At 66.3% G+C, this 26,197-nt stretch overlaps 2 protein-coding genes across 5 annotated transcripts in view; one reads left to right on the top strand and one right to left on the bottom strand.

The window, feature by feature from the left end:
- STK32C (serine/threonine kinase 32C) overlaps positions 1-5,137 on the top strand; it is a 46,837-nt gene extending 41,700 nt beyond the window's left edge. For 3 of the 4 annotated variants that reach the window (XM_069460809.1, XM_069460810.1, XM_069460811.1), the window contains 6 exons: positions 408-524; positions 1,153-1,278; positions 1,359-1,490; positions 3,231-3,298; positions 4,131-4,884; positions 5,094-5,136. In XM_069460809.1, the coding sequence (XP_069316910.1) occupies positions 408-524; positions 1,153-1,278; positions 1,359-1,490; positions 3,231-3,298; positions 4,131-4,275 (588 nt within the window). In that variant the 3' untranslated portion in view covers positions 4,276-4,884; positions 5,094-5,136. Of the gene's footprint in view, positions 1-407; positions 525-1,152; positions 1,279-1,358; positions 1,491-3,230; positions 3,299-4,130; positions 4,885-5,093 lie in introns of all 4 variants that reach the window. The other variant, XM_069460812.1, reaches the window with a different exon arrangement.
- A 1,987-nt stretch (positions 5,138-7,124) lies between these two features.
- On the bottom strand, positions 7,125-21,780 carry DPYSL4 (dihydropyrimidinase like 4). Its single transcript, XM_069460304.1, has 14 exons — positions 21,742-21,780; positions 18,417-18,505; positions 17,682-17,866; positions 15,588-15,752; positions 14,054-14,115; positions 13,882-13,962; positions 13,471-13,539; positions 13,012-13,132; positions 11,769-11,925; positions 11,281-11,422; positions 10,225-10,395; positions 9,520-9,699; positions 7,799-7,964; positions 7,125-7,216 (listed from the first exon to the last, which is right to left on the bottom strand). Exons 1-14 carry the CDS (start codon positions 21,778-21,780, stop codon positions 7,125-7,127), a joined length of 1,719 nt encoding a protein of 572 aa, XP_069316405.1.
- Between the last annotated feature and the right edge of the window lie 4,417 nt (positions 21,781-26,197).

Below are 26,197 nucleotides of genomic sequence, written 5' to 3'. Positions count from 1 at the left end.
GTGGGGGGGGCCCACGTGCTGGCCCCTGCGGAGGGGGACAGGGCCAGGAGCTGCCTAGCGGGTGTCCCCTCAGAACTTTCCCTGGCCAGGCCAGCGGAAGCCCAGGAGGTTGGGTGCCACCCCAGGCCTCATACTGCCCTCCCTCCCTTCCTGAGGCACAGCACCCCTCGGCCAGCCCGTGGGGCCCCACCAGGGAAGGCCCCCGCCATACACCTGCAGGGCGTGGCCCAGAGCCGGCTTCGCCCCTGGGCTCCTCCGCCCGGGTGGAGGCCAAGCTTAGAGCTGTGCCTGCACTTGGGGTCAGGGCGTGGGGTGCTCTCAGGGTGCCGGCATCTGTGCCTGGCATTAATCGGGTGCAGGGGGTTGGGGTAAGGGGTGCCTGCCCAGCGCTGCCTCCCTGCCCCCAGCGGCCCTATGACATCCACTCGAGCAACGCCGTGGAGTCCCTGGTGCAGCTGTTCAGCACCGTGAGCGTCCAGTACGTGCCCACCTGGTCCAAGGAGATGGTGGCTCTGCTGCGCAAGGTGAGGCCCAGTGAGGCCCGGCCCGGTGGCCTCTCCCCCGCCCTGGGCAAGTGTCTCCACCCAGCCTCGGCTCCATGGAGCTCCACCCACACCTGCCCAGGTGGCTCAGCACTGGCCCCTGGCTCGGGAGGGCCCAAGCGGGGACGGGGTGATCCACCCACCCCAGCCCAGCCTGGGAATCTTTGCACGGGGTTGGTGGCATCCCTTGTACAGACAGTGGCGCGTGTGCGGTGGGCCAGGCGGGAGGTCCCACGCTGAGACCAAGTGGTCTGTGGTGCCTGTCGGGCCAGCCACGCCGAGTGTCCGGGCAGAGCATTAGCCGGGCCTCGGCTGCCCCCTCCTGGCGGGTCCTGGCAGGATAGTCCCCGCGGATGCCGTCCGTGGTCCTCGGGCACCAGGGGTTTGGCCAGCACCGCTCATGTCAGATTGTCCCTTGGGTCACCTGCCGAGCTGAGGACATTGTTCTGCCCGGATCGGCACCAGCTTTACTTCCTTGGCCCTTGAGGTCCTGGTTTCTGCAGCCCAGGCCTGGAGGCCACCCCCACAGGGCGCCCGGCCGGGGCGGGTGCCGGCCAGTGCTGGGCCCCGCGGGCTGCCTGGTGGCCCGTGTGACGTGGCCTCGTTGCAGCTCCTCACCGTGAACCCCGAGCACCGGCTCTCCTGCCTCCAGGACATGCAGGCCGTGCCGTCGCTGGCCACCGTGCTGTGGGACGACCTGATGGAGAAGAGGGTGGAGCCAGGCTTTGTGCCCAACGTAAGCCCGCGGGGGCCGCGGCTCTGGGGCTGGGCAATGGGCGACACCGCGGGCCTCGGCTCAGCACCCTGTCCCCGCAGAAAGGCCGCCTGCACTGCGACCCCACCTTCGAGCTGGAGGAGATGATCCTGGAGTCGCGGCCCCTGCACAAGAAGAAGAAGCGGCTGGCCAAGAACAAGTCCCGGGACAACAGCCGGGACAGCTCCCAGTCCGTGAGTGCCGGGTGGGGGGCCGAGGCCCCACGGCGTCCTGCAGGGCCCCTGGCGGGCCGCGCATCTTGGAAGTCCGGCGGGTGGTCTGCCCACAGTCCTGGGAAGGCCCAGGACCCTCCTGCTGCCTTTCCCGCCCACCTCGCCCCTTCTGACGCGGGAGGGTGGTGCCCCTGGGAGCTCGGCCGTGAGCGCCGGGATCGCCTGCACGAGGCCCGTGTCGCCCTGGCCAGGTGCGTTAGTGTCCAGGCTGCCGGGCAGGTGACCACACAGCAGGAGGCTGAAGCGACAGACACGTGGGCTCGTGGCTCCGGGGCCCGAGTCGAGCGCGTGGGTGTGGGCAGAGCTGGCCCCCCGAAGCCTCTAGGCGAGGATGCTCCTTCCTGGCCCTTCTGGCTTCTGGCCGTGGCTGACGTCCTGGCATTCCGTGGCTTGTAGACACGTCACTCCCATCCCCGATTGGGCCAGCACGTGGCGTCTCCCCGTGTGTGCGCCTGCCCCCCCTTATAAGGACCCCAGTCACGGGGTGCGAGGGCTCCTGCCCCGGTGTGGCCTCATCGCACCGCGACTGCGTCTGCAAAGACGTCTCCAGACAAGGTCCCGCGCACGGTGCCAGGGCCGCGGGCGTGCACGTGCCTCTGGGGGCGCAGCTCACGCGTAGCAGGGGCACAGCTGGTGTCCACGGAAGAGCAGCTGCCCTGTGTGTTGCTGTCGGGGTGACAGTGGTGACGCCGGGCTCGATTGCCGGCCCCCAGCCCCTGTGTGGCCCCTCGGGCCTGTGGGGCCCTGTGTGACTCCTGGGCAGAGGGTGTCGGTCCCCTCCTCACGGGGAAGTGGGGTGCAGGGCTGGGGGCCTCGGTCTTTCGGGGAACACAGGCGCGGGGGTGGGGCTCCCATCCTCTGTGCCCCCCAGGGCTGCTGGTGCGACCCCTGGTGTCCGCGGGGGGAAGTGCAGGGGGCAGGCTGGCGAGGAGCTGCCCAGAGTCCCGGGACAGTGGGGGGTTCTCGCGGGTCCTTTGCGTGCCCGCTGTGACTACCAGGGCACCCACGACGCACCCCAGGGGACAGGACCTCCTCGTGCCACCACTTAAAGGGTTCTTGTGCATCTGGCCAAGAGCAGCCCGAGACCACAGCCCTTTCCTGAGGGTGGGCTTCCCAGGGCAGCCCCCGGGACCAGCTTCCCAGGGCAGCCCCCGGGACCAGCTTCGCAGGGCAGCCCCCAAGACCACCTTCGCAGGGCAGCCCCCGGGACCAGCCCCCGGGACCACCTTCCCAGGGCAGCCCCCGGGACCAGCTTCCCAGGGCAGCCCCCGGGACCACCTTCCCAGGGCAGCCCCCGGGACCACCTTCCCAGGGCAGCCCCCGGGACCAGCCCCCGGGACCACCTTCGCAGGGCAGGCTCCCCAGAAACAGGCCTGGCTCGGTGGTTTGCGTACCAGGGGACAAGGGAGGGACCGTGAGGAGCCGCGGGCGAGTGGGGAGACGGGACGGTGAGGGCTGTGGAGCCGGGCAGGGGTGGCTCTGGCCGGTTCCACTGACGTCACGGACACGTGTCCACTGGAGGCGGGAGCTGGGCGGTGGCACCGGGCACCCCTCCAGGCGCCGCGGCTGCCAGACAGACTCTGGCGGTCTCTGAGGCCAGCCGCAGGTGCGGGCCCTGGGGGAGAAGCTGACCTCGACCCCAGGGCCCCAAGCAAACCTGGACGCGTTCCTGACAAACCCCTTCGTGTGTCCTTGTCCCAGGAGAACGAGTACCTTCAGGACTGCCTGGACGCCATCCAGCAGGACTTCGTCATTTTCAACAGAGAAAAGTGAGTGTGTGCGTCGGGGCTGGGGGTGGCAGGAGGGACACTGGCCGCCCAAAGGCTGACCCCGCAGACGCATGGCCTCGTGGGCCTGGGGTGCTGACCCCACTCTCTCTGGGGCTTTGAGCCGTGGGAGGTCCCTGTTCAGGCTCTTGCGTGGGGCGGGGGCTTCCCTGGAACGTTTTAGTTCCAAATGGGGCCGGTGGCCAGACCCTCCTGGGCACAGACGCGGCACATGGCCCAGGGCAGGACTGGTGGCTTCCAGGGCGACCCCGTCAGAGCCACAGTTCCCACCACTCAGGCACACACTCGCTCCGTCACTCACACAGACCTTCTCTGAGTGCCAGGTACTGTGGGACAGAAAGGGCACAGATGGCTGGGGGAGGGGTGCATGCTCCCACTGTCTGGGCAGGCAGGGAGGGCCTCCTGGAGGAGGTGGCCCTGTGGTCTGGCCAGAAGAACAGTGTTTGGGGGCTGGGGAGGACACTGCCCCTCCCTGGGGATCAGAGGGCCAGGTGAGGAGCGGGACTCAGCCCAGCTCTTTGCAAAGCTGCCCTGCGGCACACGCTGAGTCCGGCCTCCCTGCGGCTTCTGGGTGAAAGTGAGCTGAGACCCCCGGCCACCGCCCCAGCCCACCAGAGTCAGGCGGGGTGCTGTGGGGTTCCTAGGCTCCCTGCTGTGCCCAGAGGTCCCAGATCAGGGCTTCCTGAGGTGCCGCCCGGGCCGTGTCACTGCGGGCACGTTCCAAGAGTCCTGGGGCGAGTTGTGGGACCAGAAGCAAGAAGTGTCCCAGGGCGGCTGGGCGGGTGCATAAGGTCCCTCGTGTCTCTGCCCCCAGGCTGAAGAGGAGCCAGGACCTCACCAACGAGCCTCTCCCCGGCCCCGAGACCAGGGATGCCGCGGAGCCCGCGGAGGACGGCGAGGTGGAGCGCGCCGCCCTGCCCATGTGTGGCTCCATCTGCCCCTCGGCTGGCAGCAGCTAGGCCTCCGGGCTGGTGCCCACAGACAGTTACTGCTCAGGTGGCTTTGGAGGCCCGGGGCCGCCAGGGCAGGCGCAACGGGCTGAGGCTGGTGTCCACATCCCCCCGCGGTCCCAGGCTGGCAGTGCCCAGCCACTTTTCATGCCTTGGCTCCTGGCGGTGCCCGGCGACAAGAAGCCATGGGTGCCTGTCGAGGGCAGAAAGGGCTGGTACCTCTTGGGCCCTGGGGGGCCTGCGACGGTGGAGGAGGGGCACGGCTGCCCACCCTGGCCTCTCCTGGGGGCCCCTCTCACCGCCGGCTGACAGGTCACAGGGCCGCAGCTGGGTGGGAGCCCCGGGCCCTCTGGTCTCTTGCAGCCTGGAGGCTGTACATAGCCCTGGTCCCCACGGCTCTGCCGTTGGGCCGCCCAGCCTGAGCCTCCTGTCCCAGCCATGGGTGGACCCAGACTCTGCTCGGTTCTTGGCGGGAGGGTCGTGGGTGGGAAGCTGAAGAGTGTTTTCTAGAGATACGAACTGTTCTGGCAATTTCTGCTGTTTCTGTATAGTTTTCACCTCTGAACCTCAAAATAAGAGCTCCTCCGCGTCCCGTGTTCTGTGCGTGTTCTGCGTCTGGTAAGGGACACGGGGTCTAGCCATGACTTGGGCAGCCAGGGTGGTGGTGGCTGCTCAGGGCGAAGCCACAGAACGTCAGGGCTGTGGCCTTGGATGGCTGCCAGGCTCTGCTGGGGGGAGACGGTGCGGGTGTGGAGGGGCCACGGGGCAGGGCAGTGCTGGGCCCTCCGGGGGGACCCCTCCCACTGCTGTGCCTCTCCTGTCCCCAGGGGGACGGCTCAGCCCACCAGCCCGGGGCTCCAGACTGGCCATGTCCGTGCCCCCTCCCAGGACAGCCGGCCATGGGGGAAGCGGGCCTGGGCCTGTGCCGGGGGCCCGGCTGCACTTCCGGCAAATGCGGCCCCGCCGCAGCCCGGCTGTGAGGCGAGCGGGGCCCAAATGACCACGGAGTGTTTGGGAAGAAACTGGCTGTGCCAGGAGCGTAGTCAGCAGTCCGAGGGCAGGGACTGACCGTCAGGCCTCGGCGCGGGGGTCCACATGTGGTGTCCCAGTCACTGCCAGGAGGCCCAGGGAGACCGGGGTCCTGTCCGAAACCTGGTCGTGTCGGAGGTTTGGGGGTACATACAAAAGTGTACCTCGAAGCCTGACTTGGGACCACGGGGACAGTGCACCAGCCCCTTCCCCAAGATGACAGCAGGATAAGGGTGTCATTGACCCCTTTGATCACTTGGCAGGGCTTGGGGGACGCTGGCGCAGTGGGCGTCGGCCTCGCAGGAGCCCCGGGAGGCAGGCGCGGGACGCCGGGAGGGGCTTCGCAGGGCAGCTTCCCGGACAGCACAGCTCAGGGAAAGACGGTGTCCGAAAGCCGGCCCGTCCCTGGTCCCCAGACACCGCGCGGGAAAGGCTCAGCGGTGGTCACCACTGAGAACCGGTGCCTGGCCAGGCCCTGCCCTTGGAGAGACGACACCTGGGAACATCTTGCTGCTGCGGCACAGAACCACCTTTGTGAGAAAAAGCCTGAGGCCAGGAAGCTAGCCCAGCAGTTCTGACTTCTAGAAGGTTCTACACCTGGGCCTATGGCTGCTCTGCCTCACTAGGCGCCACACTGCCCCTAACCTGCTGGAGGGCTGGCCGTCCAGACAGAATTCGGGGACCCCCTAGGCCGGGCGCGGTGGCTCACGCCTGTAATCCTAGCACTCTGGGAGGCCGAGGTGGGCGGATCGTTTGAGCTCAGGAGTTCGAGACCAGCCTGAGCAAGAGCGAGACCCCGTCTCTACTAAAAATAGAAAGAAATTATATGGACAGCTAAAAATATATACAGAAAAAATTAGCCGGGCATGGTGGCGCATGCCTGTAGTCCCAGCTACTCGGGAGGCTGAGGCAGGAGGATCGCTTAAGCCCAGGAGTTTGAGGTTGCTGTGAGCGAGGCTGACGCCACGGCACTCACTCTAGCCCAGGCAACAGAGCGAGACTCTGTCTCAAAAAAAAAAAAAGAATTCAGGGACCCCCTCCCTGTCCCCCCAGCCCCCCAGCCCAGCCCTGCCCCCACCCAAGGGGATGCACGGGGACAGGGGCTTCCCCTCGCGGTTGATGCGCAAGACGTCTCCACGCACAGGCGGCTTCTAACCCCACGGCTTTAATGACATGACTGGCATCGGCGGGGACGCCCGCCCGCGGGGGGCATGCACAGGTCCTGGCTGCGGCGTCCGCGCTGTACAAAACTACTCTATAAACCTATGAAATACGTGTTCTGTAATAAAAGGACATCTCAGCTAAGGGACCGTGACACTTCCCTGGGGAGGGGCTGCTACGGGGGTCAGGTTTGGTCCCTGGGAATGTGCACGAGGAGGCCCCACCCGAGGGTCCCTGCCGTCTCAGCACCCCGAGGCCCCCTGGAGCTAGCAGGAGCGGGGCTTCCGCGAGACAGGGCCTGGCAGTGGGGAGGAGGTGGCGGCCCCGGCTGTCCCCTGCGCTCAGTGACGCACCCCGGGTGCCGCCTCCCTGCTGGCGGCGGACCCTCCGCTAGCACCAGCCCGGCCGCCGGAGCCCCTGCCGCGTCCAGCCTCCTCGCCCTGGCAGTGAAAACCCCCCACACTGGCAGTGAAACCCCCCCCCACTCAGCCCGCTCCTCAAGGGGGCTCCTCACAGCGGGACCTGGGACCCCGAAAGGAGAGCGTGTGGGGGAGGGGAAGGCAAGGCCGAGCACCTTCCAGAACAACTTCTACAGGAAACGCCAGCAGAGGGCAGCAGCCAGCCCTGTGGTCTGCCCACGCCGGCCGGGCGCCTGCTGCGGTCCAGGTCTAGGAGAGGGAGGTGATGTTCGAGTGTCCCCCGGGGGGCGCCATGATCTTCTGGGCTGTGCGCCTGGCGATGTGGTCGTCCGCCTGGGACCCTGCGGAGAGGGCGGTGGGCAGGGGATGCAGGCTGGACTGGGGAGCCTCCACCTGCCCACACCCTCATGGCTGCTGCCACCCCTAGGCTGGGTGCACGGGAAGTGCCAGCGGGGTCCCCAAGACCTGCAGGGACCAGAGCTCAAGGCTCAGCCTGCAAGCGTCAGCCCTGTCCCCAGAGGAGAAGCCAGGCCAGGCCGCTGCATCCCCCATGGGCCCAGGTGGGGGCCAAGGCTACCCCTGGCATCCAGGCAGTGCCCACCCAGGTGCCCAGGAAGCGAGTGGGGCCACTGTCACCTCCCTGGGCCCTGCGCCTACACCGTGAGTGTGACTCTCCTCGCCCTCGCTCTCCACCTTGGGCGGGCCGGGCTGGGGAGCTGCCTCCGCGTGACATCAGACCCCTGCGGAAGCCCCCACCTCCCCTGGGCTCAACGTGGCGGCCCCCACCCCCCACCCACCGTGCCCGAGTCCAGACGGGGGCTCCTCTCAGCCGCCTGGGGCTGGTGTGGGCAGGAAGGGCTTCCCGGCTGGGCTCCCCAGGCCCGCCATGCCCACACCGCGGCCCAGCCCCAGGCCCCACTCACCCGACAGGCTGAAGCCCGACTGGTGCAGGTTGCGCACGGCTGGGATGGCGATCTTGCCCGGGCAGGACGCTCTGGCTGGGGTGCCGCTCCCCGGCTTGGCCGGCACCATCACCTCGTGGACGGGCCCGTCGTAGAGCCCGCGGGGCACGCCGTGGATCTCCGCCAGCTGCGGGCCAGGGCGGGGCGAGAGGGGCGGGGCCACCGGCAGCTCAGGGCTTTGGGTTCCCTGGTGGGGCGTCCACCCTGTGTGCACACGTGCCTGCCCCCTCCTGGCCCCCCCCACACAGGTGCGCCCCTGCCTGCAGGCTCCCCACATGTGCACATCTCGCTCCCTGCGCCCCCCACACACCTGCGGGCACACGCATGCGCCACGCGTGCCTGAGTGCAGGAACAGCGCCCAGAGAGGCCCGGCACAGGGTCCTTTCTGGAAGAGGGAACTGGCCCCGACGGAGTGGCCACCTCCTATCCCCGAGATACAGGCCCTGTCCCACCCTTCCTGAAATGGCCCCCAGGGCCAGACGCACTTCCCAGGAGCCCCCTGACCCCGCCGGGATGGGTGGTCCCTGCACTGCCAGCCCCTCACATGCGCTTGTGTTTCCAGTAGCATCTTGCTCAGGGTTCAGGGTTGGAGTCAGACTGTGGGGTGTGAGGTCTGACTCTGGGTCTCTGATCAGATCCTGCCATTGGGTGGCAGCGGGCAGGGGAGGAGGGTGAGCACGAGCGTGGGGCGTTGAGCCCGAGGACTCGGGGAGTCTGAATGCAAGGCCCCTGGCCCCCGTGTGTGGCTGGGAGCCATCCCCCTCCCCACCTTCTGCAGGCTCCCCTGGGTCGCCACGTTGCACCCCCAGAACTCAGGGAGGGCGCATGGGGGCCCCCTGGCCTCTCCGGTGCTCTGGGCCTAGACCCCACCTGTCAGCCCCACCCACATGCAGAGGGAGGAGGGGGGTTCCTCCGCCAGCTCTGGGACCCCGACAGACCCCGACAGCCAGCGACAGCGGCGTCTGGACAAGTTGGCGCGATGCTACTCCCCTTCCTGAGTGAGGGGCCCGGCGCCCAGACCCCACCCAGGGGACCGGCCCCGCCCCCTCAGTCAAGGGCAGGCAACATCCTGGGAGGAACCGGAAGCGCAGCGCTGACGAGCGAAGGGTCTGCACGTGTGCGCAGTGGGGACGTGGGGGCCGAGTGTGGGCCTGTGCACGGGCGAAGCACCCGGCGGCCCAGCAGACACACCCGGCACCTTGTCAGACACGGACGGTCACGGACCAACATGGCAGTGACCACAGAACAGCAGGGAAGGACACGGGAGGGGCCCACAACTGCTGAGGTCACAAAAGCCCGTTGCAAAACCACCCCAGGTCCCAGGTCATTTGTCCGTGTGCACATCTGTCCTGGGGAGATGCTGGCAGCGTCCACGCCACGTCCTAGTGGTAGTTGACATGGGCAGGAGGTTACAAGGGACTTTTTATTTATTCCACGTGCATGTTTGCTGTGTCAGCCGGGGCTCACTTGGGAACCCAAGGCAGCCAAAGCGAGTTGCAGAGCTGGCCGAGGTGCCTGGCCCGGTGCCCGGGATGGGCCCTCTCTCCTCGCCACCTGCCCCCGGCAGGCCCCACCCGCCCTCCCGACCGCCCGGGGCTGGGCCCGGAGGCGAAGCCGCAGGAACACGGGCGCCCCCTGCGCCCTGTCCGACAGCGCCCGCCGCCCGGCGAGGACGCGCTTACCCGGTTGCGAGCCTTTATCCTCTTGTAGACGAAGTCCGGGAAGGTCTTCCGGGGAACGAAGCGGCCGGTGCCCGGGGTGACGAACAGGGTCCCGTCCTCCAGCACCACCCTGCCCTGACTCACGACCACCGAGGGGGCCCCTCGGCACTCGACCCCTTCGAAGATGTTGTACTCCACGTTCTGGAGAGAGAGGCCGGGGTCCAGCGCCGCCACGCACGTGGCCTTTCAGCCCCCACCCCCTTCTGCCGCCCGCACCCTCTGTGGCCGCCCCCCGCGCCCGGGAGCCCTGGCGTGCCTGTGCCGAGACCCCCGGGACGCGGTCGGCTCACAGGGCTGAATTCAGGAGGAAGCGGCCCCTCGACCTGCGAGCCCACGCCCGAGCCCTACATTCGGGAGGGCACAGGGGACAAGCGTGAGCGACAGGAGGGGCCGCTCCTCCCCTGGCTGGGCAGGCACGCGGCACTGCGCTGCCTCAGTCTCCTCTCCGCACAACCGGACTAGATGCCGCAGCGACGTGAACGGAGCCCGCTGTGGTGCCGGCGGGCGGGGACTGCCGGGCCGGCTGAGCCGCGTGGGGGGCCGGGCAGCCAGCCCTGGGCTCCCTCCCGGCCCTGGGCTCCCTCCCGGGGACTCTCTGGGAAGCTGCCTCGGGGCTCCCCAGCCCCTGGGACCCGGCCCCGACCCAGACAGCCACGCCTCTCTCACCAGATTGTGGCTCTTGGCGGAGATGATCTTCGTGGCCCTGGGGTTCCATATGACCAGGTCGGCGTCGGAGCCCACAGCCACCCGCCCCTTCCTGGGGTAAATATTGAAGATTTTGGCAGCATTTGTACTAGTCACTGCGACGAACTCATTCTCGTCCATCTTCCCCGAGGCCTGAGGAGAGAGAAGGCAGAGCTGAGGGCGGGGGCTGGACTGGGGCGTCCCTGTGGACCGTCCCAGGTCACTGAGCTTTCACGGGGACAGCCCCAGGTCACTGAGCTTCCATGTGGGCGGTCGCCGGGCCACGGGGCCTCCACGTGGGCGGTCGCCGGGCCACGGGGCCTCCATGTGGGCGGTCGCCGGGCCACAGGGCTTTCCTGTGGATGGTCACTAGGGTGCCACCCAGACAGGAGGATGGAAGGCCCACAGTCACGGCCCTCGCCATGTCATCGCCTCACGGGGCACAAAGGCCTGGCCGGGCAGGGTCCACTGCAATGGGAGTCAGCGTCCGTCTCAGCCACACTTGCCCGGGGGACCCTTCCTGTGGATGAAGCTTGTTTCTGTGCTCACTTGTGGGTAAACGCTGAGGCCTCAACAACAATGTCTGCGTCCCTTGAGGGACAGTGACAGTCCCCCTGCGGAGGCAGGGGCAGCCTGGGGAAGTGCTCAGGCCTGCGGCGGCCATGGGATGCCGGGTGGGCCCGCGTGCGGGCGGTGAGGGATGGGGCCTGCGGACTCTCGGGCTGTCAGGAGACCACTGACATCGCAGAGCGTCGTTCTGGTGGGACAGGGACGCGCTCTCACCAGCCCACGTGTGCAAGTGCACCTCAGTGCGACGCTGGGATCCGCAGGGACGGTGACAGCCCCCCTGGGGGCCGGGACCTGGTGTCTGGGAGCTCTGGCTGCAGGGCTGCAGCGGGGTGGGGTGTGACCCCCGAGGGCCACGTGCTCCCGCCTGTCTCACGGGCACCTGCTGGTCGCGGGGCTCCTTCTGGCGAATGCCAGCGCTCTGCCACGGCCTGCCCGGTGGACCGCGTGCCCGGCCAGGCCTGCACTCACCACGCACTTCTCCCAGACCACGGACATGCGCTCCTCCACGCCGTTGGTGCCCTCGGGGATCAGTGTGAAGTTGTCTTTGCCAACGGCCTTCTGGGCAGTGGTGAAAGTGCAGTGGGCACTGCCTGTCACCTGGAGGTCCCCACTGGAGAGAAGCCAGGGTCAGAGGAGCCGAGGTCCTGGCCTGCTGCTCCCCACCCTGGCCAGCACAGCCCCGGGGACTAGCGGTGTCTGAGACCCACACCAGGCAGGGATGGGGCCCCGGGGCAGGGTGGGCGTGGACAGAGCCGGGAGGGGCCCTGAGTGGGGGAGGGGGTGCAGGGGTTCCCAGGACGGAAGCCCCAGACCCTGCACCCCCCAGGCCTGGGCTGCTCTGCAGGGGCCTGGGGCTTCTGTGGAAGAGGCCTGGAGTCACGGGCCACCCGCAGGCCGCAGCCACGGCAGCGTGAGGCACGGAGGCCGACCTGGTGGCACGGGGAGTGCCGGCATACCTGGACAGCAGGCAGGTGAGGTGGTCTGCCGTGCTGGGGTCGGGGCTGATGGGGGGTGACGTGACGAAGGCGGCGGCCTTGGCCCAGTTCTTGCTCCAGTAGTGGGAGCCGTCGGCACCCAGGCTGGCGGTGATGGGCTCCCCGAACACGACCACCCCTGTGGCGCAAAGCCCGTGAGAGGCGACCCAGCCCAGCCCGCACGGGGGGTGGGAGCACAGGGGCCCGAGCACAGGGCGGGCCTGGGCACTGCTGCTGCCGACCCCCGACTGCCCCTGGCCTTCCTGGCCCGGGACGGCTTGTCCTCAGTCTGGGGACCCCACACTGCAGGAGGCCGAGCAGAGGCCTCAGTCCTGGGCAGGCACGGTCGGCCGGGAGGTCCCGCAGTGGGGGGTCCAGAGCAGCCGACAACAGGTCCTCTCTGTACCCATAGCCGCAGCCGGGGGTCAGGCCAGCCGGCACTCCAGCCATGGCCTGTCTGCACGGCCGCTCGCCGGTCCTGGGCCCCCAGGCCACAGCCTCGCGGTGGGTTTCTGGCTTGGGGCTCGCGCTGCTCCCACCAGTGGGCAGGGGAAGGCTGGCTCAGGGTGGGGGGCCCACAGGAGAGCCGCCATCCGTGGTGGGAGGGGGCTCCTGGCTGCGTTCCTGTGGACCCTACTCCCCCCGCCCCTGGCACGGCCTCCCCATCTTCTTCCAGGGAACCAGGTGGGTTTCTGTCCCACCCTGAGTGCACCCACCACACGCAGGTCCCACAGCCTCGGGCAGCCCAGAGAATAAGTCCCCTTCCTGAGACTTGCTGGGGACAGCAGAGGTGGGAACTAGACTGGACCCTGGACCCGGGGCTTCTTGGGGACGTCGCCTCATTTGCCCGCCCCCTGGGCCCGGTACCCCACCCCTGGCCTTGTCCAGGGGATCCCCAGACCCTCTGAGCTCAGCAGCCTGTCCGGAGGCCCCCACAGCCCAGCCCCTGCCCGTCACGGCTGTGTGCCCCCCACCACCCTGCCAGGCTCCCAACTGCAGATGCCGCCTCCGGCTGGCCGTGGGCAAGGAGCACCCAGCGCTCGGGACGCGTGCCCAGTCCCTGACACACGGCAGACACAGGGGTGCCCGGGTGGGACTGAGGTTCCCCCTCAGACACACACGTGCCCGTCATTCTGTGCCTCCCTGTGCTCAGCGCACACAGCCCACGTTGTGCTCCAGGACCCGCTGAGGTCCGGTCCAGCCCCTGAGCTGGGGTGACGCTCACCTCTGCGCTTGGCCTGGGCGATCGTGTCGGCTGCGCCCCTGCCCATGACCTTGGTGACGTACAGGGGGCAGTTGGCCTGCTTCGCGATGGTGATGGCTCGGAACACAGCCTCGGCCTCCACCTGGGGACGGTGGGGGTGGGGGCCTCAGACCACTCGGGGTCACTGCAGGGACCCCACGGCAGGGGGGAGCACCCAGCCTGGGGCTTGCTGCCGGGGACGGGCTGACCGTGCGGTCCCAGGGCCTGGCTCCCGCCTTCTGGGCCTCAGGTGAAGGCCATGGGTGACCAGTGCCCACGGGGCGGGGGAGGGGCTGCCGATCTGCCTCCCAGATGACCGGGAGGACCAGGCCCCGCCTGGGCCACGAAGTCAGGGCCATGTCCACCCAGCCCGGGGCAGCGGCAGTGTGGGCCGTGTCTGTGCCAGGCGCCGTGGCACTCTCGGCAGGCGCCAACGCTTACCTCCTCGGGGTGGCTGAGCACGTGGCCCTCGGGGCCGGTGATGCCAAGTTCCAGCAGCCGCTTCTGCTCCTGAACAGACCAACGAACAGGGCGCTCGGCCCGGCCCCCAGTGCGACCCCACCCTGGGTGCTGCCCCCAGTCTCGGCCCCCAGAGACGCTGGTTTTGGGGTATCTTGGATAAGAAGTGTGATGACAAGGAAAAGCTCGTACGGCGGCTTCAGGAGCCCCCCAGCCTCCCTCTAACTCACCAGTGGTTTGACCTCTGACCCCGGGTGAGCTATTTACTGCAACACACCTAATACTCTCTCTCGAGGTCTTGTGGAATCAAGTGCTCACGCTGCATGTCATCAAGGTCACCCCCATGTCCCCCTGCCCGGCCCCGCCCTGCAGGCAGCCCTGTCCCCAAAGCACCTCCTCCACGATGTCCCCGTTCTCTGCGTGCACCTGGGCCACGGCCCCCAGGTCCCGGATGATGCTGAAGATCTCGTACATCTGGGAAGAGGCGCGGACGGGCCGTGTGGGCTGCGCTGCTCCGGCGCCGGCCTGACACTCACCCGCCCCTTGGCCCCGCACCTGCCCTTACCTGGCCGTCGGTGCACTGGCACCGGTCCTTGTAAGCCATGAAGACCAGGAAGGAGTTCACACCTGGGGGGGAGGCAGGAGGGCTCAGGCGGACAACCAGGGAGCCTCCCCTGCGAGACACCCCCGGCCCCACCGGCAGGCGGGGGCGGGGACAGTCGGCACATCCCGGCCCCCCGGCCGCTCCTGGCCCTCTGGGTGCAGGAACCGACTGTCCCCCAGGGCAGGTGCAGGTGAGGGCCGCTCACAGCTGCCTCACAGACCCCACGTGGGAAGGGACACCTGCTCTCTACGGGAAGCCCGGCCGGGCCGGGCCGTGCCGGCGACCCCACTGTGCCCATCCAGCACAACCATCGCCGGCCTGCGCGGGCACTGCCTGCCCTGCCGGCTCCCGGCACGCTGAGAGGGGCAGGCAGCCGGAGGGCCAAGCTGTCCCTCTCCCTGGGACCTGCAAGGGGGGACAGCCGGGGCCTGGGGGCAGCTCCTCCCTTGCCGCCCCTCAAGCCCACCCAGCCCCCATCCACTCTCCTTGCTGGGTCGAAAATGCAAATGTGACAAACTAAGGCACCTGTGGGGAAACTGAGTCACCCTGTGGCACACAGGCCATCCCCTAGGTGACAACCTGCCTGTGACCGTGCATCTGGGGCTGGTGGCGGGGATGTGGCCCTGTCCCTGTGACCCCACGCAGCCAGTACAGGACCGACGACCCACGCCTGGCCCCGCGGGGAGCAGGAGCCCAGCCCTGCCCTGGTGGGCGAGGGGAGGCTGCCGGCGCCGGGCCTGGGCTCTGCCCGGGGACCCGCGGCCCTGAGCCTCCGCGTCCTGCTGCAGAACCGCACGGGCACAGAGCTGCCCCCGCAGCGGGCCGGGCCGGCAATGGCTCCACCAGCCCCAGGGCAGGGTTGAGGGTCCCGAGCACCTGTGTGCACCCGTGTGAGGACTGTCACTCTCCGGAGGGGACCAAAGTCATGGCCTTTAGGAAAGCAGTGGTGGCCCCGTCCCGCCCGGCTGTGAGCGGCAGGTCGTACTCGATCAGAGGTCAGTGCTGCCATGCACAGCGTCCCTCAGGCCACGCGGGGACCTGGCGTGGCTTTAGCTTCCAGACTTGTTATGAGAAAAACAGTTAAGCCTTTACAGGCTGGTTTGTTTCAGCAAAGGCAACAACAGAGAAACAGGAGTTCCAGAACATTCTCCTTCTAAAAGAATCTTGAAACACTAGGAAGACAGGTAGCTCTTTTCCTCCCCCCTGGGTGGTCTCTTTCCCCGAGAAGGTGGGGACCCCCCTGCCTGCCTCATCCTTCTGTGGGAGGGACAACTACGGACGTGTCCCTTGGACAGGAAGGAGAGGCCTCTCCGTCTGGACCCGCTGACCCCGGAAGGACACTTAAGTGACGCTCGTCCACCCTCTACTCAGTGCCCACACGCCTGCTGTCGGGGTCAGAGTGCGGCAGGACACCGGGGTCGGGGCCCGAGGCAGGTCCCAGGTCCCAGGTCCCTCCAGCCACCCCCAGCCCAGGGCCGCGGGAGCCACCGCTCACCCTTGTCCCTGACCAGGGCCTCCAGCTCCTCCTTGATGCTCTCGTGCCAGCGGGGCACGTCCACGTGCAGGGAGTAGTCGCAGCAGGCCGCGCCGTCCGCCCGCTCCCGCCACTGCTCGTAGGCCGCCAGCAGGCTCCCGCCCGCGTCGGGGAACACGTGGTCCACTGCGGGGGCAGCGTGGTTAGCGGGCTCCCCCGCCCGGCCACAGGGCCCCGCTGCCCCCGAGATCTGGGCTCATGTTCCCAGGAACCCAGAGGGTGCGTGTGAGGAAGACACAGGGGGGCCCAGGAGAGGGGCTGACTCTGCCAGGATTCCCCCCCTCCTCCCGTGTTCGAGGGGTCTTCCGTCCCACGGCCCCAGCCTCCCCCGAGCAGAGATGGTGGGGGGTGGAGAGAGGAAAAGCTGAGCTCCGGCCGCCCACCTCGATGGACATGTCACACCTGGAGCACACGCAGTGGGGGCTTTGCCAGCCCCTCCCCGATCCCCAGCCTTAGGGGGCCCACGGGCGAGTGGGCAGCAGTGCGCTGTCCGAGGTGCTGAGCCCACCGCCGGGCACGGCCCCGAGCAGCAGGTGCTGGGCTGCTTCCCGCGTGCCCACCGGCCCCATGAGGCCTGGGCAGTGCGAGCCCCCCGCACTCGGCCACTGTGGTGCCTCCCTCCCCCCCCACCCCCGCCATACACACTCACGGTGCAAACACGGCTCGCAGCCGCGCCCGCGTGCACTGGGAGAGAGCTCGGAGGGCGGCCCTCCAGGAAGGTGTGCCCACTGGGGACACGGGGCCGCCATGCGCCCCGTCACTGAGGTCATGGGCCAGCCCCAAGGAAGCGGCGCCCGCCCTCCCTGCAGCCCCTCACAGCGCAGCCTGGGCCGGCGGGTGGAGAAAGACAGGTGAGACGGCGGCCAGCGTCCCACCTGCGGCAGCCTCCATCCCCGAGGGACCCTCACGGCTTGTCTGCTGCCTCGGCTCTGGCACGAGGCAGGTGATACTGACAGTGCAGATGTCCTGGCAAACCCGGCCACCGCCGTGATGGCCCGAGCAGTGGCCAGTGTCCGCAGTCAGATACAAGCTGGGCCACTGAGGGTGTCTCCTCCCTTCGTGCTGAGTGAGCCCAAAGTCAGCTGTGATCTCGGCAACGGCTAAATGTCACTGGCAAAGTGGCCAGCGTCCTCCCTGCACCAGAGGCGGTGGCCACAGTGTTCACCGTGCGCCAGGCACACAAGCCACCCCTGTGCACTGGCTCCCTCCGTCCTCCCACGCCCATAAGGACAGTCTTCGCCCACCGTTTCATAGATCAGCAAAGTTCCGCCTGTAGAACAGGCTGAGTCACCTGAAGTCACAGCTAGAAAGCCGCGGACCCAGGTTCAGCCAGGTTCGAGACCAGTTCCCGAGCCCGGCCAAGGGGCCTGGGCTTGGCACTGAGCGCTGACGCAGGCGTGGCCATGCGGCGCGGGGGGGCCGGGCTCTGGGGTCTCGTCCTGGCCTGGGCCTCCCACGCACCAGTCCACGGTGGGCAGGGGGGTTCACTCCGCCTCTGCTGAGCCCAGAGGGTCTAGGGGACCACACGCGCTGGCAGGTGTCGGGGAGCCCGTGCGGCCACACAGCAGCACGACGGAAATGCTAACTGGTCATCGTGATGGGACAACCGTGAGCGTTACTTTTACCCCTTTTCTAAAACACAGCCTCATCGTTCACGTTTTGGCCACGAGCAGGAACCTTCTGTGAATCAGGCCTCAGAGGCGCGAGGCTCGGGGCCGGATGTGAGTCTGGTGTTTCAGACGGCACTGCCCCTCCCCCGTCCAGGGCACCTGGGTCTCCAGACCCGGTCCTTGGCCAGCTACGGGTCCCCAGGAAATAATAACTAGACACATGTCCGTGTGCACCCTGGAAATCCCGGGAGCACTCCAGAGCTGGCCGAGGGAAGATGACCCAGCCCGAGAGACAGGGACAGCAAAGGGACACAAGGGTTTCTCAGACTGAGATGCAGCAAAGGAACCCTTTCCCCACTGCGGGAAGCGTCCTTTAGCACGCGAGCCCGGCCAGAGGACCGAGGAACGGGCTGGACGCCGCCCTCCCGAGGGGCCAGACACTCACTTATCATGGTGGTCCCGCCGGCGAGCGCGGCCTTAGTGCCCTGGCAGAAGTCGTCGGCTGGGGTCATGCCCAGGACGGGCATCTGCAGCCGGGTGTGGACGTCCACCCCGCCCGGAAGGACCATCAGGCCATGGGCGTCGATGGTCTTGATGCCCCCAGGGACGATGAGGTTTTCCCCGATTTGTCTGAAAGCGACAGGGAGAGATTTCACCAGGTACAGAGGGGCCACAGCGGCTCCTGAAAGGGCCCGGCCGTGCGCCGGAGCCGAGCAGTGTGTGTCGGGCTCTGGTCCTGGAGGAAGAGGGCGGCACGGCTGACCACGTACTGGGACCTGCTCCGGGCAAGGCATCCCACTTAGCGGTTCAGACAGCCACCACGGAAGACCCAGCCCCGCGCAGACCGCACACCCCTTCCGGTTTCCCACTGGACGTCCCCCTCGCCACTTTGCTGACTGGCACTGGAGCAGCTGGACACACGGAGATGCTGACAGGTGTGGTCAGTCAGCATTTACCCAACGCCCACTGCGAGCCAGGAAGCCCGGACACCCGCGTCCTGCTCCCGACCTTCCGACCAGCTGGCTAGACTCACCGCAAGGCACCCGCACTCCTGTTCCCGGAGGACAGGGTTTGGGAAAGAACAGGCTGTTTACGTGGATTTCACCCCACGGCGAACTGCCTGGGTGCCAGGTAACCAGCGTGCACACTAGACCTGCAAACAGATTCGTGCAGAACTTACTTTATCAACCCATCCTCCACGTACAGATCGGCGTAGAAGGACTGGTCATCGTTCACGATCTTCCCACCTTTGATCAGGAGGCGGTCACTCTATTGGGAACAAAAATAGGAAAATTTCTGTCCAAACTCAGTTATTCAAGAACACCCTTAGCGCAGCCTCTTCCTCCGGAATCACCATCAAAACATTCAGACACGTGTCTGGGCGCAGAAAGGATCACAACAGCCTGTAACCGTTTACCAACCCCAAGAACGGGACACAGGGCGCCTGATGGCAGCTGCCACCCCGCACGGCCCTGCACAGCCCTGCAGCTGTGGCCCAGGCAGTCTGGCCTCGCCAAAGGCACAGGGATGAAGTGGTGACACCGGGGCAAGCCAGTGTTGGTGACAGCGCAGCAACGCAATGGGTCGTATTTACAGCTTCAAATTTACCATTGGATTAAAGCCCCAGCCTGAGGGAAGAGGTGACCAAAGTCGTACACCCTCCCACGCTGGCCCCCGAGGCCCTGCCCACACCGAGGCTCCCCAGAACACCGTGGGCCTGTGATGGGGCCGGGAGCCGGGCACAGGCACGGCCCCCACCCTGGAGGTGGCATCCCAGCGTGGGAGACTGGTGACGGCAGGAACACACGTGCATAGATCATCACAGACAAACGCAGAGAGCACAGAGGATGCCACCACAGGAGGCGCATGGGGCGAGGCTGGGTCAGGGCAGGGCAGGGCCGGGGTCCGGGAGCGGCCTGTGCAAAAGCCCTGCGGCAGGGAAGGGCTTGAGTTGCTCTGATCAGTCCTGAGAAGAGATCGAGGGCTGGATCCTTTGGTGGGGGGGGAGGGCCCAGAGCTGGGCAGGGGAGTTATGGGGCCCACTGCCACTGGGGGGCCTTACGCAGGTGCTAATCATGGTCTGATCAATGTTTTAAGATCACCTTGGCTGCTGTGTGGAGAGCAGAGCGTGGTGTTTAACACGGGAAACCGGGCCATTGTATGGGTGGCTTCTGAGGCTGTCGGGTGAGATGCGGCCGGGCCACGGTAGGGGAGGGGTGAGGAGAGGCGATTCCAGAGAGCCTGGGAGCTACCACGAGAGGCCACGGGTGAAGGGTAGGGGAGAAGTCAGAGTGGCCGCAGGTCCCAGAGCTGCAGGGGCCACTCCACGGGGGAGCAGTGTTCACGGCCGAGCTTTGGCGCCAGCAGCACTGAGCTGCGGCCTTAGACAGGGACTGATTCCGACACTCGCAGCCATAAAGCGTCTCTAGGAATCCCACCAGATGGTCGGGAAGGAGAGGAGCTGGCGAAAAGTGGGGCGTCATGAGTGGGACTGCGCGTGGCGCGGGGGGTGATCTGAGCTCGGTGGACAACAGGGAGAGCAGCACAGGAGGGGCGAAGGCTGCGTGCCGGCGACGAGACTGCCCCCCACCCCCCACCCCCCACCGTCTGCTTGGGGCTCAGCCCTCCCTAGAAACCGACCAGGCGGGAAGGACAGTCTTGCCAGGGCCCAGCACCACTCAGAGCGGCCAGGGCTGCAGCCTGGGCCCCGGCCCTTCCCACGCTGGCCTGACGCTCTCGCAGAGCTCACAAGTTGCAGGGATGACGCAGGGTCCTTATCTGGGGGCCTGACTGCATTATGCGCTGTCCTGAGCACGCTCTTGCTGTCTGGGCTGCCGCAGGGCCGCGCTGATTGGGGCGAGCCTCTAACCCACGGCCACAGCCAGCCCCTCTACCTGTCTTCACACAGCCTGGAGCTAAAAATGGTCTTTCAAGTTTATATTGGTTGAAAAAAATCAAAAGTAGAGTATCTCATGACTGGTAAACAGTCTATGAAATTCACAATGCAGGATCCTAAGTGTGGTCGAAACACAGTCGTGCCCACCGACTTGCTCTGCCAGGACGGCCCTCCTGGCAGGGCTGGCTGGTGGCAGCAGGGACACTGGGACCTCAGTGCTGAGCTATCTACCTTCTGGCCTGTCACGGGAAGTGGGCTGACCCTGGTGTGAGCGTGGTCATTCCCGGCCGTGGCCCTCCCCACTGCGTCCTGCAGACGCTATGCCCAGTCCCGCTGGCCCTGGCCCTGGCCCCTGATGACCACCCACTTCCCTGGGCAGGGCCTCCCCTCACCTCCCCAATCCCCCCACTGGACCAAGGAAGCGCAAGGAAAACCCAGCCCGGAGCAGGAAGGCTGGGGCGGGCGGCGGTGGCTCACTGCCATCCAGCCCAAGCCCCAGGCACCTGCCCTGGACTCCGGGAACCTCCTGTGTTTGGAGCGAGAGGCAAATGCAGCCGGAGGTCGTGCCATGCTCTTCTCACTCATCTCACCAGCATGAAGGTAAAAGTCCCGGAAACCACAGACAGGGTCACCTGGCCCGCACGGGCTGGGTCCTCCTTGCACCCTCAACCCACCCCAGGTGCCAGCGGCCTGGCAGTACCTCCTGCATCAGCGCCCACCCTGTGGGCAGCGGCCAGGCTGGAAGCCACAGCCGTTCAGAAGGGAGAGGGAAGGGGCTCCTTGCTCCGGGGGAACCTCCGGAAGGGGTGACCTGCAACAGCCCGGGCTGGGGCTGAGGTGCCCGACCGGACCCCGCGGCCCTCCCGCTCAGACCAAGTCCGAGTGGGTTCCGAGGCCCCACGGACGCCCCCCGCCGAGGTCCACGACCCCAGGCGCCTCCCTCCCCTCCCCATCTCCCGGCCGCCTGCGTGGGAGGCTTTGTTTCCTGCCAGAGCGGGGCCTCCCGCCCCTCCTGACGTCCCGCACTCGCGTCTCTCCTCTCCACGCCTGGGGTTGCGGGGCGCCCAGCCAGTGATAGTCCGTGCTCGCCTCCCCCAGTCTGGACCCGGCATAGCAGAGGGGCAGAGCGCCCGGGGCTGAATCGCTTTGTCTCGGACAAAGAGCTCCCGACGCGGCGCCGGCACGTCCAAGGGGCAGGGGGCCCACCGGCCGCACCGCGCCTCCAGGCCAGGCCGGGCCAACAAAGGGCCGCCTCCGCCCGCCGCCCAGCGCAGAGCTCCGAGGCCAGACGCGCCCGCCTCGCCGGCCGGCCCCCACGAGAGAAAGGACATCCGTTCTGTGGGGAGCAGGCCGCTCGCGGGGCTCCAGCCCTCCCGGGGCGCAGAGGGGGCTCCCGGAAAGCCGGCGGCCCGGGGCCTGCGCGCCCTGCGCAGCACTCGCGGCACTTTCCTCCGGCAGCAGCGAGGGAGCAGGGCGCGCGCCCGGAGAGGGGTTCGCGCAAGGGGCCCACGCAGGGCCAGGAGGCTCCGCGCCGCGTCCAGACCCCACTCCGGAGGGGACAGGGGTGCCGGACGAAGTGGGGCCCGGGGCCGGGGGGGAGCCGGCTCACCGTGATCCGAGGGATGCTCTTCTTGCCCTGGAAAGACATCCTGCTCCTGGGGCCGGCGCCGCCGCCTGGGTCTGCACGCGCGGCCTGGCTCCGGCGGGGAGGCCTGGGGTCCCGGCAGCGCCGACACGAGCGCGGGCGTGTGGGGGACGCGCAGGGCCGGCTGCGTGCGTGGGGCGCCGGGCGTCCGAGTGCGAGCGCGCGGGGCCGCCCCGCTGCGCTCGGGCCCTCCCCGCTCCGGCCCCGCCCCCGGGCCCCGGCCCCGCCCGGCCAGGCCCCGCCCCGGCCCTGCGCGGCTCCTTTGCGTTCCAGCCCCGCCCCGGGCCGCCCGCTCCCCGCGGCGCCACCGCCCAGCGCGCCAGCGCGGCCTGGGGCCCTGACCCCTGCCCCGCGGCACCCGCGCGCACCACGGACGCTGCTGGGCGGGGGCGGAGAGGGGCGCGACCGTCCCGGCCGGTGCGTGTGCGGAGTTTGCTCCAGAGAAGGCGAGGGCGAGAGGTCGGGCAACGTCCTGCCAAGGCTCGCCCGCCCCTCTGCCCTGCCATGGGCGCAACGCCAGGCCCCTGGCGACCCGAGGCCCCGAGGCCCTGGGACTCAGCACCAATCTGAGACCCGGACCGCGGTGCTCTGGGAGCGGCCCCATACGGGACAGTGTCTGGCCAAAGCCGGGCTCCCTCTCGGAAGGCCCGGGCTGGGGCCCGAACGCCCGGCTGTGAGCTGCCCCGCGGGCCTGAGCGGTGGAGACGCCTCCCTGCGAGGCTGTCCCACGGCCGCCGCGCGAAACGGGGGAGGAGGGAGAGGACACGTTGGAGAGACACAGACAGCGAAACAGACACACAGAGACGGCTACCCAGAGACCAAGACGGACTAGAGACCCAGGGTCCTGGGGTGGTCGCAGGTTACAGAAGTCCCAGGCCCGTCAGCGGGGAGGACCCGGCGGCCTCCCCGCGTGAGTGCGCTGCTCTCTGGCACCGACGCCTCCGCCGGGGCCTCTGTCCTGTGGCCACTACCTGCTGCGGGCGGCAGGTCTGGGCCTCGCTGGTCTGCCCTCGAGGACTTGGCGGGGCCGCCGGGCAGACTCTGGGTCCCGCGGGGCCGCCGCGCGCCCCGGGGTGGGGCTCCCCAACCCGAGCGCCCGGGCGGCCCAGTGCGCCCAGCTGCAGCGTCTTGTTCTCTGAGGCGTCCTCCACGCGCCGGAAGACGCAGCCCAGCTTGGGACGGGCCGGAGGCCTCGCGGGCTCCTGCGGCCGCCGCGCGGTCGTGGCGGGCTGGGCGACGGGCGGCCAGGTGTCCCTAGCCTCCTGCAGGTGGACTGCGCGGACCTGGCAGCCTCGTCCTATCCCCGCCCCCCGCCGGGCTGGCGCTCAGCTGCCGCTGTCCACGCGGCGGTGCTGAACCCGGCCCGGTCCCGCGCACGGGGTGGGGGGGTCCCAGCCAAGCGCGACTGCGCGCCCTCGGGGCACGCGCGGGCTCCGGCCTCGCGCTCTCCGCACAGGAAGGGCGGGCGGGGAGCGCACGGGAGAAACCACTGTCAGACTCCAGCCACACTTCCAGGTCCCCGAGCGGCCCCACACCAGGCAAGGCGGCCCTGACTCCGAAAAGGAAACGCGGGCGGGCGAGTGCGGAGAGCCGCAAGTACCCGCGCGCGGGAGCTGCTCCTGACCTCCCTTCCAGCCGAGTTCAGGTTTGGGGTGAGACAGGGCGGAGGGAATCTCGACTGGACCGGGGGTCACGGGTGACGCTGTCACTCTGTTGAGCCCTGCAGGACTGAATTTGAACGAAGGGATCGGGCCTCTGTTAACTCGGCCGCATTTCAAAGCGCAAATGGAGACACTGAGGGACCCCGCGACCTGGAGTCCTGGCGCGGCAAAAGCAACTGCCCCACCCAGCTCCGGTCTCCGCTCACCCCAGACTGATGATAAAAGGTCCGTCACTCACCTGTGGGGACCGTCCCAGCAGACATCACCAGCTGTTCTTGCTTACGTGCAGAAATCCTTTCCGCTTTCCAACTTGTTTGACCTCTTCCTCGGGTCACATTCGGTGAGCACCGGTGGTGGCCTCAGCCGGGTGCTGCAGGTACCCCTGATCCCGGCGCGTCCCGCAGGCAAGCGCAGTGATTTGGAGGAGACGCGGGTGACGCCTGTAGCTCCCCCCGCCCCCGCCGCAGGGGCAGAGGGCCCAGGTCCCCTCGCTGGGGGGCAGAGGCAGCTACTGGGAAGAACACAGAAACACGGCCGTGGCTAATACAGCCCTAAGTTCAAACTTTAATACCTTCGAGGGGACTTTGATCTTCTAAGATTTAAAACAATTTTTATTAAAACTGTACAATAATTTACAAATGAGTAAAAATTCTCTGGTATATATCATAGGAATCACAATACAAAAATACTTGCAAAATTTGGTAGTTGAACACCATACAAACCCATTTTAGGCCTTTGAGTACTGTTTAGCACTGAACAGGGCGTCGCATGTTTAGAATGTGGTTACTAAGGAATTGCTTCAGAGAACACAAACACTGCCTGGCCTTCTGCCATGAGAAAACAGGTCCTATTAGTTTTTGCATAAATTTACAGTAAAGCTTTTTAAAAAATATACAGTAAACAAATCTATGATTTGGTACATATATTCACAATACGATTTTCCTGAGCCTAAACTTAAATCCATTACTGTGTTAAAACACACAATGCGTTTTAAGGTTCCAGCGATGGAGTGATGGGAATGCTGATCGAGGGGTCGATGCCTCCAAGCCCGCTCGCGGGCGCACCCTCCTTCCCGTGCTGTGTCCACAGCCGTGTAAGGCACTCGGGTATCTTGAAGGCTCCAGATTCTGCCAGGGCAGAGACTTCGGGGAACAGCCACAGTCCTTCAGCAGAAAGGTAAACAAAGGATCTGCAATTCACATGGATTTTTAGTTTAGACAAACTGAAACATTTGTGTTGTTCTGCGTGTGGACACAGTAATGATGTTGGTAACTGTTAATGTAATATGAATGTTCATGTCTTGGATACACAGCAGACGCTTCTGGCAATGTTCCAGGTCCCTCCTCTTGCTTCACGGGGGGTGATGCGTGTACACACAGCCTCCCCTGTGCAAAGGGCTAGCAGTAAGGGACCCAGATACTTGGAAGAAATTCAGCCTAGCCCACTGGTGTAGAATAAAAGGTATACCCTAAAATTTAGAAAATGTACCTCATTTTAAAACACTTGAATTCTTCAGATGCTCCCTGGATCAGGAAGAATCAGTGATAAATGCTCATGTTTGCCTTTTTTTTTTTTGGCCCAGCTCTGAAACGATGCATGCAATCCGATGAATACAAGGTAGGTACAGCAGATGAATGAAGACAATGATGTTTAAAGAGAGGAACTGACATTTCACCTGAACGTGTGCTTTCAGGAATGCGGCTGGGACGCAAATGCAATTTGGTAGATGGGATATTATTTGAAACATTCATTGAGCCATTTTCCCTTTCCTATGTACATACTCTTTACATATAAACAGTAACAACTTCGTAAGCATTGATACATATTTACATGCTTCTTTCTTGTATAGCTGGCCTTTTTTTTCATTGTTAAGGAACTATGATTAGGAGTGTCTGTGGTGGGCAGAGAGGGCATGTGAAGGTCTCCATACATACATACAACATGCAAAATCACGATGATCCAAACAGACATGGTAGGCGCGTTTCGGTGCACATCTTTATATCCTACGTGGCCAACCCATGCGGCTGCTGTTCCCGGGAGGTCCGTGGTGGGGCCGCGCCAGGAGCTCCCCCAGAGCTGGGCTGGCGGGAGCCAGGTGGAGCAACGGCACGCTCCTGGACGCCTGCCTCGCCGAGCCCATCAGATGTCAGCCCGCGGTTCAGCCACAGCGCCGTGGCAGCTTTCATTAACACAAAGCCATTGTTTGCCATTCAGGCTGAGTACAATGAGTATGCCAAGAGGATGTCATTAAAATAAGACAAAACTATGCGTGAAGGATTAAACCAGATTTCAGACTGGAGATGCAAACCCCGAGGGCAGGCTCAGCCAGAGACGTTGAACCGGCCCAGACTCTTGTCCAAGTGAATCAGTGATTGTGGCTTAAATGACAACAGGAAGGGATGGGTCCTTCTTGGACAAGTGCTGCTAGTAGTGCACTTCCCAGCAGAAATCCTCCTGCCCCCACCAAAGAAAAGGCGTATCTGTCTGATCCCATAAGCTTCCCCGATTCCGACCCAGGGACCTGCCCGGGCTGCTGCCACTCTGTCGCTGGCACCAGAGCTAAACATTTCTTCTGACACAAATGCAAAATGAAGGTGATCCTTCCAGACAGCGTGGCCGTCCCTCCCTCCGGCTAGAGTCCTCTTTCTCTTCTGCAGCGTTGCCTGTTACATTCACACCTGGCCGCACACCTCACTGCCCAGAGCATCGGCTTCCGGGAGCCTCACAGGAGCTCAGACCCACGCCTTGTCCTCTGGGCG

Source organism: Eulemur rufifrons, chromosome 28 (genome assembly GCF_041146395.1).
Source record: "Eulemur rufifrons isolate Redbay chromosome 28, OSU_ERuf_1, whole genome shotgun sequence".
Classification (NCBI taxonomy): domain Eukaryota; kingdom Metazoa; phylum Chordata; class Mammalia; order Primates; family Lemuridae; genus Eulemur; species Eulemur rufifrons.
Note: the sequence above shows the minus strand (reverse complement) of the source record. Positions and strands in the feature narration are given on the sequence as shown.